The sequence below is a fragment of the Papilio polytes genome, unplaced genomic scaffold (assembly GCF_000836215.1).
Source record: "Papilio polytes unplaced genomic scaffold, Ppol_1.0 DF823912.1, whole genome shotgun sequence".
NCBI classification, from domain to species: Eukaryota; Metazoa; Arthropoda; class Insecta; order Lepidoptera; family Papilionidae; genus Papilio; species Papilio polytes.
In genome coordinates this window covers 1,445,106-1,461,425 of record NW_013525292.1, presented here as the reverse complement: position 1 = coordinate 1,461,425, position 16,320 = coordinate 1,445,106, and the positions used below count along the sequence as shown (strand labels likewise).

The following is a 16,320-nucleotide window of genomic DNA, read 5'->3' as shown; positions in this document are numbered from 1 at the left end:
ATGTGAGCCATCAGATCCTGACGGATCCATTGCTGGTTCTTTAAGTAAAGATGTGTAGATTCTACCTGTTGAAACAATATTACGCTACATTTATCCTTATTTTTCGACCATAGCGTTGCTATTGATTTTTATTGTTTTGGCTTCCACTGACTTTGGGGATCATAAGAGTTTTTATGAAGTAAAGGATACAGGACAGGAATAAGTTAAGTCTGTGAATCTACTTGTCACAAGCAGATCTGATATTTACATAGATTCCCATTCCAATTTTGTAACAATCTTTACGTCCTTGTCCTTCAGGTAGGATTATCACAGACTAATAGGTCATTAATAGTTCCAAGTTACTTACTTTTGGCACTTTTTGCTTTTGCAATATTATGCTGGTTTCAAATTTTTTTTTATCTTAGCTTTCTAAACGCTTCTATTCATACAAATATCAAATAGGTATTGATTTTCTGTGGATGCTAATATACTTAATTAAAAAAGTTGAGTATTTCACAAAAAATATTTATTTTACTTTAATTTTGATATTAGTAAAATCTAGGACAACTTTCAGCGCAGTATTTATTAAATTGTTACACGATAAACATAGTAAAATAATTATTTATCTACATTATAGGAATTCAGGTTTGTTCTTCAGTGACTTTAATCGTATTTGGTTGCCCTTATACCACATCCAGTAATTTGCGTTTCTTGTTGCGTGTAAAGATCAACCAACACCTATATTTAAATTTTGAATACCATTAGTATAAATTATGAACGAACCATAAGCTTCTGACCTCAGCACGATATAATCAATTTCTGTAAATTAGAAAAATATAAGTCAAGCATAGAAATATTAAAACTCACTTTATTTTATTAGCTTGTTGTTTTTTTTTTAACTTAACTTTAATATCATATTTGGTTTATAGAAACTTTGCACATACCTTATTCGTAGGCTCGTCTCTGCCTGCGTTCTTTTGCCTTATTCCGCCATTTTCTTCTTGCAATTGCTCTCTCTTCGGGTGTCATTTCGGCTACGGTTTTAATACCACCGATTTCTTTCTTTCTTAAATATTTTAATTTATCTTTCTCTTTCTGCATTTGGTACATTAATGGATCATTTTTTATTCTTTGATAACGTATTCTCGCTGCTAGACGCTTCTTTTCTAAATATTCTTCACGTGTCATTCTCCTGCCAGGAACTGTAACAATAACAGTGTGTTAGATAAAAAAAACAAGTAATCATGTCTAAAACATACCTTTTTAACACACCCGATGCCACCAAAACTCTAACGACTTTATTTTCATACAAAAAACATCATAGTAGCATGTAACGTGTTAAAAAGGGAATTCAAAACTCACACTAAATCCAAGGAATTTCATTTGTTTCTTAACATTTGCATGTTACATAAAGGTTTCGTAGGTTTCGTATTGACACATGTTGTTACTATTTGTTCAAAGAGAATGTGCAGGATAACAATATGTGTCAGTACAATTGTCAGTAGAAACAGTTACTGTGAAATTCCACTGCCCTTATTATATCGACAGTGGAAACGCAAAGTAACGGACTGTTTAGACGGTTTTTTTCCGTTTGGTCGATCGACTTTGCGATCAGTTAGTCCAATGGGAATTTTGTTTCCCATTGTGTCGATTGCTTTTATAAATTCGGTTCAATGGAAAAATTGCCGTATAGGCAAGTCACTAATAAAAAGTTTTTTTGCTGAATATACTATTTATTTATTTTTTTCTTTTTTTTTTACAGTTGAGTACAGTAACTGCGTAACTTATATTAATCTTCACTATATTTCCTACAGTTAATTTCCTTACGAAATTTGGAAATCTTTATAAGTAAATAACTACATAATTGAGTTTAAAGAATGACATAAATACATTTTTTACTAAACGACTTAAAACTTATTTCATGTATTCAGATCTACGTAACTCTTACATAATCATGACCACATTTCACATATTTAGGTGGCTCATGAACATGGTTGAAATTTGACAGTTCCCGTATAATATTTCCTTCTTCCAACCTCACCTTTGCCGGACATCTCACTTTGACAGAATTAGAAGAACACTGCCAGAAGTATGTAGTTTTCTTAGCATACGTAAAACCATGGTACAATATTAGATGATTGCCTTTTCTAGAACGAATTACTGCGTACTCTTTTTCTGTAATTTGTAATGTTACATAAATATAAAAACCCTTTTTAACTGCAGCTAATAGTTTCAAAGCCATGCCATATTTGAAAATACACTAACGTTCAAAGTCCAAATACATTATGAAAATCGGTAAGCTTTTGGTAAGTAAAAAAAAAATTAGGAATAATTTTTATTATAATATTAGGAGAAAAAAATATTTAGTGGTTTACATTATAAAACTAATAACATTTACATTATACTAACTATATTTAGGTAAATATTTGCAAATTAACATATTAGTGAATATTAAAACAGTACTTACAAAACTATTTTTTTAACATAAATAAACCAGCGCTTGACCACGACTCCACCTAAGCTAAGTGAAGACGCGGCCGAAGGATAGATATGTTTTGATATATTCTGTATTCCATCAAAGTTATTTTTAATAATAGTCAATACTAATATGATAAAGCGTAGACATACTTTGTGGCGTAAGATGTCAGCAATCACAGCATATTTTTGAATAACTATTTCTTTAATAAAAAGCCCGACGCTACGACACGCTTTAGGCTATATATTTTCACGTTGTTAAATTTAGGAGATAAATACAAAGGAAAAAACCTTCATGTGGGAAAGGGACCATAAAGTACAAGCTACCAACATTGAGGAAGCAAGGTTATTATGGTAACAGTAATTGTTATCCAATGTCAAAGGCCTTCGTTGTCATTTGTGCATTTGAATTTTGACATTTGCAATTAAAAATTTCACAAAAGTAAACAATAAAATAAAGTTTTTATAACTTCATGTGGATGTGATTACTATTTATATTAATTTAAAACAACAACATTGTTAGGAAAATATTAGGAAACGAAAGGAATAGTGGGGGTAGTTTTATAAAATACTTGGCAAGGGGTGACACAGCCCCTCAGTCGCTAACGAGCTCAGTAGTCGTTGCCACGGAACGTTCGATATCTTTGCGCGGTTGTCTTAGAGTTGAGTTAGTTTATTTTAAAGTAATTTATAAGTATTGTTATATGGCCGTCCGTCTACATTAAAAAAAATCATTTGTGTCGAAATATGTAACAATACATATACAAAAAATGCGTAAAACCAAAAAATAAGCGGTTATACGTCACAATTTGGATCTGAAATTATTGTCCAAACGGTAATGAGAAATTAAACATATGATGAAGAGAATTTTCAAAAAAATTGTGTAACTTATTTTAACTTTTTCGTACTCCTATGTTTTTTGGTGGGGCTGTTTCTTTTCTGTGCTGACAAGAACTTTATGCTTCTTTAAAATGCGTTTTTCACTCATAATAATTGTATTGTGATATCCTTTTATCAGTATTTGATTTTAGAGCTTTACAGGCGCCTTTTAATATCATTTCCATAGCCTCCCCAAATAATAAGTTCATAACTGTTATCATCATCCACATTGCCCTCATTCGTGGAAACTGGTATTATATATTCATCTGTTACTTCGTCATCTAAAACTGGTATAATATATTCATCTGTACTTTCCTTTTTTAAGAGTTTTCTCTGTTGGTATTTTCTATAATTTTCTCTCCATTTCTTTCTTTGTAATTCTCTAGCCAACGGGGTCATTTCAGAAACACTTAACACTCTTTTTTCTTTTTTTCTTTTTATGTATCTCTGCTTGTCTTTCTCTTTCTCTAAGGCATATAAAGCGGGATCTTCTTTTAGTTTTGCATATCTGTTTCGCCGTGCAAGTCGGGCTTTTGCTATTGCCTCTTCTTGTGACTGCTTCTTCCGCCGCCTTTTATCTGAAATATAAAATAATACCAAACAACTGCTCAAGGAGAAGGTTGACAGTAACAAAAAAAAGCGCAAAAAGTGCTATTTTGTGTTTTCTGCAATATGAAATTTGTATTGGTTTAGAAATTTAAGACTTCGGTTTATTTCATTTTTATTTTATTTTTTAAGTACAAACACAACATACATACACACTATATCCCAACAATTAGTTAGTTCACAGTCAACCATTAGGCTACAGGCGCTTCCTACCATAACATTTGTAGAATCTTTATATCTATTGTAACTTATATGTACAAATAGCTGTTACCCGCTACGCAGCAACGCAAATACATCATCTTTCCGAAATGTGGTATTTTACTATTGATATTACAAACAGACACTCCAAGTTTATTATATGTATAGATATATATTCAATTAATAAGCTCTAATCAAGTTAACAAAAATAAGATAAACAACATCTTCTATATTCGGATATACATTCCTTCATGTTTAACAAATTTCGGTGCATTATGATTGTGAGATATGTTCGACCTTGAGTCTACAATCTTTCTGTCTTTGATAAATATTTTAGCCGGACATCGGGTAGGTGGATATTTCGATGAACATTGCCATGTATTAACAGACTTTCTGCAGAAAGAATAACCTTTGTACAATATCGCTGGGTTTCCCCTCATCGAACGTATTATCTCAAAATCTGTGTCTGAAAGAGAGAATTTAACAAATTTACTTGTAGATATGAACTATGATCACAAAATTCGTATAGTAACTTTTATCCTTGAAATTTTGCTATTGTAATGTTTGTATTTGTGTCTGTTATTTTGAAGAGTATTTATGAGTTTGTGTCAATTTTTACGCAAATAATACATGTAACAAAAAAGGTTTCATTGTATTTTTAAAATTTCGAAAGAACAACAATTAGGTCTACGCAGTCATTAACATTATAAAAATAAGGGAAAACTTTGAAATCGTGTAAGCAATCATTAATTTCTTTTCTTTAATCTTTTAAGCTTCGTTTAAGAAAAGGAAGTTTGAGAGTAGCCCCAGTGGTTGAGAAAATAAGGAGTAAAAGGTTAGAGTGGTATGGGCATGTTATGAGAAGGGATGAATCGCATGTAACAAGAAGGATGTTAGTTATGAATGTAAAGGGGTATATCGGTAGAGGTAGACATAGAAAGAGATGGATGGATTGCGTGAAAGGTGACATGATCAAGAAGAGAGTGATGACTGAGATGATGGATGATAGAATGCTTTGGAGGACGAAAACCCGGTGCGCCGAACCTACGGGAGTAGGATAAGGCACGGGAGATGATGAATCTTTTAAGCTTCGTCTATTTTTGTGATTTCCTATTTAAAACTCTTATATATTGGTTATTTACAACGGCGTAGTGAGGTGGTTTATGTATATGTTGGAAATTGGATTTTGCAGGATTAATAGACGTTCCATCGAATTTGATCTTGGCCAAGCACTTATTTGTGCATGACCTGGAGGAACACGCCCACACATTTGCTGACACCTGGTTGTATGTGAAACCATCGCATAGTACCAGCTCTTTGCCATTACGGGAAGGAATCATCTTATAAGGAATACCTTAAACAAACAAACAATTGTTATCAACCATATTACTAGAACGACTCTGAGTAGGAGGAATGAAAGGAGGAGATAGAAATAAAACGACGATAACGCACAAAAACTTACAATTTATACTCTGATCGCTACAGCTCTTTGTGGCTGAATATAACTTGAATACTAAACCGTTAAAATGAGATCAATCAATTACAATGGACGGATCTAGTCAATTTTGTCAAGTTTGAAATGAGAAATTATAGAAAACCCATTAAAGCAATGTTACCTGTATAAAGCAGTAATCAATTAACGTATTTAAAACAGACATGCTTTTAATCAATGTAAAAACTAAAAGTTAAAAAAGAATACATAGACAAAAATGACAGTCAGGGACATATACATGTAAGTAAAACTTCTCATTTCCGTTGCCGTCGACTATGCCGATATAAGGGTGACAAAAAGAAATTCAAACTAACGTAAAAATTAGTGAATGTTAGATACAGTAAATTAAACTGGTAGATAGTTTAAATATAAAAAAAAAAAACTTAAATTCTAAATCTTAAAAAAATAATTAGATCTTTATTCTAGATCTTAGCCAAGTTTTAAACATTTTTTTTCAACTGTGTTGGTAAAATAAGTAAACAAATAAACACAAACCCAAATATAAATATAAAAAAATACTGGCGACATAAAAACACAGAGATTATTTAATAACAGTCCTACAGTTCCTGAAAGCGTCGAAAATCACTAAACTCTAATGTAATTGTCTCCCAAAGTCACAAAATTAGGCGCATTATGTGTATGTTCGAAATTTGAATATTCAGGGTCGATGTTATTGCCTCTAAATCTGATCTTGCCTGGACACTTCGCGTTGGTCCTGGACGAACATAGCCATACATGTGCTGACGACCTGGTATACGTATATCCTAGGCAGAGTATCAAATCTGTGCCAAAACGGGAAGAAATCTTCTTATATGGGATTCCTTAAACAAACATAATCATGTTAAGAGAAATGATCAAAGAAATCAAAATATAGAAGATAACTAAAACTTAATAATTAAGAAACAGATGGAAGGTTAAAATAAAAGATTTCAATGATTCAATTTCGATTCTTAGAAAGCATGGTTCTTGAAATATATCCATTATCTACCGAGCGAGCATGTACAAACATTCATTTTTTGAAGCGATTCAAGGCATTTTTGACATCCTTATAACTTCGTTGTGGATAAAGATAGAAAATTGAAAATTTAAACATGAATGGATATAACATATGCAATTAGTAATTGTAATAACACTGAACAAACGTGTTAATTAGCTCTAGAATATTCGACCATAAGTGGGAATTGAATATAATTTGTTATCCGCCTTTATAATATCTAAACTCTGATATATTTTCCATAGTGCTTATACAGTTTTGGTGGTGCGTGTGTATGTGTAAAGTTTGATAGCATCTCGTCAATAACACCTCCAACAAATTTGATTCTCGCATGGCACCCGCTGATCGTACATCTGGAGGAGCAAAGCCAGATATTTGTTGACGATTTGCAATACGTGAAACCTCGACACAATATCATTTTATTCCCCCTTCTAGTATCAATGATCTCGTATTGAATATACCCTAAAAAAGTAATTTTATTATTGTACAAATAAAATATATATTGGTACTCCTATACCATTGATGTTTTGCTGGTAACGTCGATGACGTCCAAATACAAGCACGTACTTGTAACTTGGCACTTCTGGAACATGTGTTCTCTTCTTACCGACGTGCCATCTAAAACTGCAGATCCTGTGTATTACTCGTATTCCAAGATGTTGCTGTCTTTGTTCTTTGTTTAATGACTGGATTTTTATATACTATTTCTACAAATTCAGTTTTTTTATTGTAATCAGATTAACGTATAAGGTAAATAAAATAAATGATGATGGGATGAAATAAAACATGATATAGAATAAAAATAAATTATTAAAAAAAATGTTATAAAATCAAATATTTTTCCAAAAAAAAATTAAGCTACAGAAAAACTTGATCGCCGTTAACATCTCGATAGAATTTTGGAGGGTTGTGGTTGTGTTTTAGATTGTAATATACGAGGTTACCAGCACAATCAAATCTCAACTTAGCCTTGCATTTTAAGGAGCCTTTTTTGCTACAGTTCCAGTAGCGGCCGTCACTCGTTGTCTGTGCAAACTTGTGTCTCTGTGCGATAAGCATACGATTCTTGCAGTTATACACGTGGACAAAGTCAAATTCAATCTTACCTGTAAATCAATTTTAATATTACAATGTGATGGCCGGTTTCCAACCTAATTTTAACCAGTCGTTAGCGTTTTTGGTTCGATAACTTCATGAAATGCGTTTCCGAACTACGTAATTTGAGTTTTGCTTTATTAAAACATAGGTCAATGTAACACTAATGAATCACTAGGTAACGATAAAATAAATAGAAACTTCAGTAACCCAGCATAAGACTTTTAAATGCTTTACGTCCTATCACTGTAAGATGTTAATTTTTAAATGTCGAATAATGAAATTATTAAAAACAAATCTGAAAATTACCTATTTATAATAATTACTGTTAATAAAAAGTATTAACAATGATTTCACAATTGTTCATTGTATTCCCTTTTGGCCTCGATTTATTATATAATATTTTGTTCTAGAATTCCCGGGGTTAAACAGTTTCGTTCATGACCACCAAGGTTCTAATGAGATAATGTCTAACATAACCCGAAAATGCAAGATGTTTTAATTTACCAAATTTTTTATTACTCATTCTAATTGTATGACTTTTCGAATATAACGAAAGGTAAATCTGTTAATCTGATTAAAAATATCTACAAAAAAATAAAATGTATATTTCATGCAATGTTAATCCAGAATAATTCATGTACCGTACAGGGGTGGACTTTCGCAAACATCTAAAAAATCATAACTGCAAAAATTCACTGCCGATGGTTTTCAATTAAAACTTTTACCTTTACATCGATGAATCAAGAACGGCTTTACCCACCTATGATCGAATAACGGCACCGATTAGTTTTGCAGGAAAACAAACACGCTGAAGATGGACACTTGAAAGGCTCTACCATAAACTAGTCGGTACATCGGACAATCGTGAGTTTAGTCGTTCTTAGTTATTTTAACTCTCACGATAAACTAGTTACTCTCACGATAAATTAGTTTTAAATTGCGCAAGACTATCGTTAAAAGAAGGCGCTGCCTCCTGAAACACAGTCATTACTAGCTCAGGAGACAGAGTCCCACAAACTGTACAAAACTGTTTTGGATCAATAAAGAATTTTTATTATTTATTACTTATTTAGTTACCTTTACTTTTAATTATTGTTTTTTACACACAATTGTTTCTGTGGAAATCCACACTTATTACCTCTAAACCTAACTCTTAATCGGACAATACATTTCATTGTCATATTTATAAAGCTTAGGCCGACAATGATTGTGCCCTAAATATATGATTTGTATACTTCCATCTTTCAGCTTTAATCTTGCTTGACACTTTTTTGAACCTCTCGAACTACAATACCAGATATCACGGACAGTTTTTTTAAAGGTATATCCGTTGACTAAAATTAGATGATTTTTCGTCGATTGTGGTGTTTTAATGAACTCAATTTTTAAATCTGAAAATGAAATCGTAATTAGTCTTTTACAGAAGCGCCTTTGTAAAAATACAAACAGGATAAATTCCTTAAACATTACTCGATGTAACTCGATGTATGTGTTAGTCCGCTTTATTTTCCATATAATAATAAATTCTACAACATCGCGGGCTCTCTTTAGCATCAAAAAGTTAACATAAACAATAGAGAAGTGCTTTGTCGATTATAATTATAAAAACTGTAACCATGGAATGTTTACTGTTGGGCCGATTCATTGATCCGGATTCAATCGACCCAATAAGAAAAGAAATCCTATTTGGTAATATCACTCTTAAGGTGACAATAAGGTCGGTTTTATTTATTTTATTTCATTTATTTAGATTAGAAAATGCTATAGCACATGTTATAGAATAGTATTTTTTTAATTCTCATTTACCACCCACTCTCTATAACGTCGCAATACTCGATCGAATGCAACGTTATACGGAGTTTACACTACTGTTACATAAAGCGAGAACATCCAATGCACGCGTTCTAAATAGAGTATTTCAGAAAGCCGACGTGAAATGGAGATTAAAACAGCAAATTGCTACATGAATGGCACAATTACATTCACTACTTCATTCAGGTCTTGATCCTGTAATATGTTCCATTATCATTTTTGAAAAATCTCGGCTTACTATGATTATGTTCTAATTCCGCGGTCTGAATTTGTCCGTCAACAATCTTTGTTCTTGCCTTACAATTCCTCGAGCCCCGTGAACTGCAGTACCAAAAATTGCATTTGGACTTCGATAGGAAAGAATACCCGTTTACTAGAAGTACACGATTTTTCCTCGTGTTTCTTGTTTTAATAAACTCATACTTTACATCTGAAAGAACTTTCGAATTAGTCGATAGATAATCAATTTTTTATTAATCAACATTCATTTTTTTGTTTTACTATGAATAAAAGAAACATCTGAAAAAGAATTTCTACTCCAACACAAGTTTGATGTAAACACAACATGAAAAGGTGTTCAAAACAATAAAAAATTTTCCACAAATGCTAAACAAACTTTATTTTTTTTCTCGTCAAAACGTACCGATGCGATATTAGTTAGTATTATTTTTTTTTTCATAATAGTAAAACATACAATTATGTACTTTTGAATACATCTATTCATAAAGCCTCCTGTAATACAGGTCCCCACCTAGCTCAGGAGGCAGAGCCCAATGATTATTGTTCAACTTATTGTATTAATAAAGTGTTTTTATTTTTTATTTATAAAGGTGAGAATTTTTTCTAAACGACAATGATTTTTTTAACAAGAAGCATCCTACAAAGTGTTCTCAAACATACATTAATTTATAATGAAATAGATATTATAATTATAAGAAAATTTAAATTTGTTGTCGTCATGGTTCCATCCACAGTCTATTTATAAGTGCTTGTCGGAATTCCTCTCCTTCTAGCAGTGCTCGACTTGGACTACCGTTTCCTTCCAAAGCCATTTCCAGTTCATTTAAACATACATCCTGTATCACACATTAGTACAATTTAAAAATGTTATATACATTAAGGGCCTGTCCCACCACTGGCTGATAAAGGCTCAGATAACTGAAAAGTGACGTCACAGCCAAGCAAAGTACCAAAATCAGATATTTCTGATGATGATAGCATTCTATGCGTTCAATTGTTATCTGACAACTTACAAGAATTGGAGGACAGGCAAAAAATATTTAAAATTAACTAAATCTGATGAAAAGTTTGTTGTCAGTTAAAATTCACTTCGACTCGGCTTTTAAAGTTTTTTAATGTATTTTTAACGTAACTATGTCAAAGATGTCTAAAATTATGACATTTTTATCTTGTTGATGATTTAAACAATAAAATAATCATACTTATTCTTAACTCTTATTTATATTTTACATGGATGAATGGATGTTTGTTAAAGTTTGTAGCCTAAACTGCTGAACGGATTTCCATGAAATTTGGCATAGTTGTAGAGCACAGTCTGGTAGGTAGGTAGTCATGTAGGCTACTTTCTTTTGTTTTTTTTTCTTAAAAATTTCACGCAGGTAGAATCGCGCGCGAAAGCTAGTACTTTCATAAGTTAAAATGCCTATCTTTCGAATAGGATAGAACAGGCCGCTAGTATAATACCGAATGGTAACAAATAACATACCTGAGGCGTGCGTAATTTTTCTGTTCTTATTTCCTCCAACGTCATCTCAGGTACTGGGGAGTTTGCCTCGTTAGCAATGTTGTGCAAAATACAACAGGCTTTTACAATTTTGCTCGCAACTGCGGGACTGTAATGTAGAGATCGCGCTAGAAGCAAACACCTGAAAATATCAAGTATCTTACTAATCTTATTTCTTACTAATGACATAAATACGAAAATATAGATGGATCGATGGATGTTTGTTAAGTTTGTAGCCTAAACGATTGAACGGATCCCGATAAAATTTGGCATAGATGTAGGGTATAATCTGGAAAAACACATACGTGATGGACATATCGGATTTTGTTCCCTAATCTGACAGTGACGTAATTTTTAAGCTATGTGAGGCTCTATCAGCCAGTGGTGGGACAGGCCCTTAGTCTTTGTATCCCGCTTTTAAACCCGAATTTAATTTTTTGGGCTAAAACTTGTTCTTTAATTACAAAATACGTTCGGAATTTCGTTATCACTTTATAATATTAACGTAATAATAAAATATTTACCTGAAACGTGATTTTAAATCGCTAATACATCGTTCAATCGTACTATGAGCTGCAGCATGCAGTAAATAATATGCATGTTCTGGAGTCCCTTCTCTTGTATTTAATATCGGTGTCATCATTGTTCTTCTAAGCGGATATGCACAATCACCTTAAAAATATCAAATTAACTATAGAGAAAACACTCACTGAATAATCGGCGGCTCAGTGGTTTAAGCACTTGACTTGTAATCAATCTACAGGTCTTGGATTCCAATCCCGCCGTGTACCAATGTGATTTTCGATTTATCAAATTTTCAATTGTACATAATTTACCCGACGTTCTTACGGTGAAGGAAAACATCGTGATGCAATCTACACATATCGGTGAAGAAATTCAAAGATTCGGTCAACCAACCCGCACTGGGCCAGCGTGGTTGACCATGGCCTAGTCACCCCTTACATAGGGTAGGCTCCGAGCCCCTCGGTGGGGACTTATAGTGAGCTGGTGATGATGATGATGATAATGGATAATCAACTATAGGCTAAACTTCTAAAGCTAAAGACTTGTAGAAATATTCCTGTTATACTTTTGGCAGCAAAAAGAATGACTTCTAAACCCTTACCATTAAAATCTAAAAGTTAGATGGTTTAATGGACGAATTTTCTCGACAGTATGAATAAACAAATAGTTTTCATTCAAAATGACTTAAGTAGCAATTTAGGATTTATAGAAAATCTCCACGCGATCAAACTAAATTTTAAAAAGTCAAATACCTAATTATTTTACGGCTCTTACTCAAGTCACACATTTTTCCGGTGACGGCACCGACTAGTTTCAGACTTCAGGGCGAGGGTTAATGGTGTGTCGCGGTCGCGTCACGCCTCTAACTCGCGAGCGAAAAAAGTATGACGTGAGTAAGCCGTAAAATTATTAGTTATAAAATGTCTCAGGAAAGTTTAAATAATTTAGTCAAATACCTAATAAAAATCCTTGTTCACCTTCATCGTGAAGTTGATTCAACTCCTTGCACAATATATTATTCTCCCATACAATTGAATCATGCGTGGATCCCGGACTACTTGAATTCGTACATAGAATATTTAAATCAGAATCGCAAACCTGAAAATTAAACCATTAATGTAACAAAAAGGTAATTATTTACTCAATGTACGGAAATTCATGCGAATGAAGTCGCAGGGCAACAGCTAGTTACTACAATAATTGTACTTAGATACTTACAATCATGAGCTATCGTGAGGTAGTGGTTGTATTATTAAGAATAAGAATAAATGTGTCGTGTTTGCAAGAACCGAAATGGAAAGGTAAAAAGGGAGTGATGACTGAGATAACGTATGAAAGTTATGTGGAGGACAAAAACCTTGCGCCACTACGGGAGTAGGATAAGGAGGAAGTTGATACTTACAATCATGACATTGATAGATTGAGATCCCTTAACATTATTATATAATTGACTATTATATGAGGGTTTTAGTATAGCCACATGTGTGCCGTCTATACAACCTAGGACACCAGGGATTTTGAATTTGTTACAGAACCTGAAAATTAAATAAATAAGTAACCTTATTGATTTCTTCTTTAGGCAGGGACTGATGTCCAAACTAGAACGGTACCCTGTGTGATGGATCACCAGGCTCTCGCCCCCACAGACCACAAATAACAAAACATTATTAATTTTACTAATTAGTAATAACAATATTGTTCTGAACTTAATTGAAAATGTAGAAAGTTACAATATATCTCTAATTTCAGTATGTCTCTTGACATAGGCCTCCTCTATACATTTTCATCGTTTTCTGTCGTGCGCAACTCTCCTTCAATTTTACTTATTAACAGACATTAAATCATTTTAAGAAAAAAAAAGTCAACTGTGTGGTATTGGTGAATGTAATTGGTGGTGTTTAGTTAATCAAATATTTTATACTACGTGTAAAACTTACTTGGCTTTGATAAGTAGCCTCTCACTGCGTTGGGTGGGCCATTTGACATATTTGTGATAGATTTGATCAAATGCCTCTGTGACTTGCTTTACTGCTCTAGATACGGTAGCCTGTGATACATTGTGAACAGGGCTCTTACTCACTAGCGTTTGTATTGAGCCCGAGGCGTAAAACGCCAGCGTTATGAGAATCTGCAATAAAGGTAAACCAATTAGCTAATTACTAACAAATAGAGAGGAGTGTGAGCTGCTTTTTCAAGAGTTGGAGATCAACCCGGCTGATGTTGGCATTATAATTTCAGTATTAGATGATCCGACTACCGACGCGGCTGTACGATTATGCCAGCTCGTTACCTAATTTCTAAGAGTAGCCCTATAATATATAATAATGTATAATTCCATAGGGGATTGGCATATGTTTTTAAAAATAAATATCCCCCTCCTCCTAAAAAAGATTAAAATAAAATAATCACATAATGATACCACAGATAAAGGAACAAGAAAATAATTAGTCAAGGGGTAAATTTTTACAATCATAGCAACAAAAGCAATAGAAAAGTTTTTAACCTTTGCAGTAAGGGGTACGCCATCACTTCGACGTGGATTTGGAATCAATGGGCGAAGTTCTTCGATAAGCTCCTTCACAATGTTTCTCTTGAGATGGAATATTTGCATAAACTCGTCATCGGATAAATCGGGCAAGGGTTCTGAGTTTTCTTTCATCAGATCACGGGTCGGCCGGCATGTCACAATCTTGACAATACGTGGGAGACACATGTCTGCTAAGCCTGAAACATAACTCTTTTATTGCCGATTACAATTCGCAATTTGATAAAGGAAAACGAAAACGTTTTAGTTATAAAAGTCATAGATTCCCTTTAACATAGAAATTATATCCAAACAATTTTTAAGGTTTGAAATAAAAAAAACATTGTGACATTGAAGTATCATAGCTACGTACATACTCATTATATTTGCTTTATTATTTCTGCAACAAACAGCCAAAGAACATTCCACTTTAGGGTCATTTATACACATCTGTACATTCATTTATACAAATAACTGTTTAAACTTTCGTGAGACATTATCTTAAATGAATTTAAAACAGCTCAAACTCACGTATGATCTTCCGGTAACGACACCGACTAGTTTCTTCTTGAAGGCGGACCCCCGACGGGTTTTTCATACATTTAACCTCAAAGTTTGTTAACAACTTTCATACTTAATCAAAATACATAGAGCGAATGTTGTGGGCAATAGGAGGAAAAAAGAAGAAAGCCCTTGGGTCCCTTTTCTTCTATTTAATTTAGCTACATAGCTTTTATTATCTATCATACTGTTTTTATTTGGATCAAGAAACATCTAAAGATCGATTAAAGCGGATCTGACTAGAAAAACTAAATTTATTTATAAACATAACCTCCTTTTGGGAAGTCTGTTAATCAAATTTAACAACATTACAAAATAAATTATAATTCGATGCTAAGCATGCTATTAATTACCTAACAAACAATAACAATATGTAACAAAGAAACGATAGAAACACTTAAAAACTAATCACAGTTGTAACAACCTCTGTAAACTCTATGCCAATCTTAAAGACGGATGGTTCTGATAGTTTTCACTGAACATTCCAAATTAGTTAAAACTGTATGTGTGTAGGCAAAACTTGAACTGAACGGTCTATTTTAGTTAAAATTCTACGTGTGTAGGCAAAATTTGAACTGAACGGTCCAATTTAGTTAAAACTGTATATGTGCAGGCAAAACTTCAACTGAACGGTCCAATTTAGTGAAAACTTGTATGTATGTAGGCAAAACTTGAACTGAACGGTCCAATTTAGTTAAAACTGTATGTGTAGGCAAAACATTAACTGTCAAATCGATAATTTTGCCTATTGACTCGCAGTTTTACCTAAACAAATCTTCTGAACAATATGGATATGACAATAAGGAGCCTAATAGCCCTTGAATTTAAATAATTTTTATTAAGTTTGATCAACAAAACAGCTAAAACTTTTTGTACTTCAAACATACTTCCACTCCCGACTGTACGTTCCATTTGGGTTTTTAACAAATTTGGGAGGGCCGTGGTTGTGTGTCGATTTATGGAGGACGAGTTTGCCGTTGCTGTTGAATGTAACTTTTGCTGTACAATCCAACTTTTTTCTGGAACTGCAGTAATAAATACCGGTAGCGCATTTACTAAACGAATATCCATTTACTATTGCTAACGGATTCTTTAATGCGTAAGTTGTTCTTATAAATTTATAATCTACACCTAAAAAAACATATCAATTTAAATGAAATATTTATAAAAACGTTTTTAGAAAGGTTTGCTTAAATATTTTTATATACTTTAATACGTTTCTTGCCACTAAGATTAAAAAGCAGTCAGCAGCACTGGACGTGTTTAAAAATACTCCGGAATTACTTTTAAAAAAATCATGCGGTTTTTCTGGCGAAAAAATATTGAGCAGCATTTAAAAAAAGGAGTTATTCAAATTAAATATAATTTAAAGCATTATAAATATAATACCATAGATAATAAAATGTAACAAGTAAATATAAAAAATAATTCAC

The 16,320-nt window shown here is 32.8% G+C and overlaps 2 protein-coding genes and 1 long non-coding RNA gene across 7 annotated transcripts in view; 1 reads left to right on the top strand and 2 right to left on the bottom strand.

Annotated features, from left to right (window-relative positions):
- Positions 1-16,320, top strand: part of LOC106102657 (protein tramtrack, beta isoform-like) — a 241,060-nt gene that overhangs the window by 163,829 nt on the left and 60,911 nt on the right. The window lies entirely within an intron of this gene.
- Positions 5,582-7,378, bottom strand: LOC106102663. The gene is made up of 2 exons (XR_001225588.1): positions 7,191-7,378; positions 5,582-7,085 (listed from the first exon to the last, which is right to left on the bottom strand). It is a non-coding gene; the product is annotated as an uncharacterized LOC106102663 (long non-coding RNA).
- Positions 7,416-14,630, bottom strand: LOC106102659 (putative nuclease HARBI1). 2 transcript variants are annotated; one of them, XM_013282205.1, is made up of 7 exons: positions 14,306-14,630; positions 13,740-13,930; positions 13,205-13,337; positions 12,780-12,900; positions 11,802-11,949; positions 11,260-11,419; positions 7,416-10,609 (listed from the first exon to the last, which is right to left on the bottom strand). In XM_013282205.1, the coding sequence occupies exons 1-7, from the start codon at positions 14,513-14,515 to the stop codon at positions 10,490-10,492; spliced, it is 1,083 nt and encodes a 360-aa protein (XP_013137659.1). In that variant the 5' UTR covers positions 14,516-14,630; the 3' UTR covers positions 7,416-10,489. The 2 variants fall into 2 exon arrangements, with proteins under 2 accessions (XP_013137659.1, XP_013137658.1); XM_013282204.1 differs by having other exon boundaries at positions 12,759-12,900; positions 14,306-14,626.

What these genes read in the sequence shown, in the direction of transcription:
- LOC106102659 (XM_013282204.1), bottom strand. Translation starts at nt 14,515, where the DNA reads ATGTGTCTCCCACGTATTGTCAAGATTGTGACATGCCGGCCGACCCGT. An exon ending in GCGTACCCCTTACTGCAAAG is followed by an intron (nt 13,931 to 14,305) that starts GTTAAAAACTTT and finishes CCTTTATTGCAG; the next exon opens with ATTCTCATAACGCTGGCGTT. An exon ending in TGAACAAGGATTTTTATTAG is followed by an intron (nt 11,950 to 12,758) that starts GTATTTGACTAA and finishes GATATTTTTAAG; the next exon opens with GTGATTGTGCATATCCGCTT.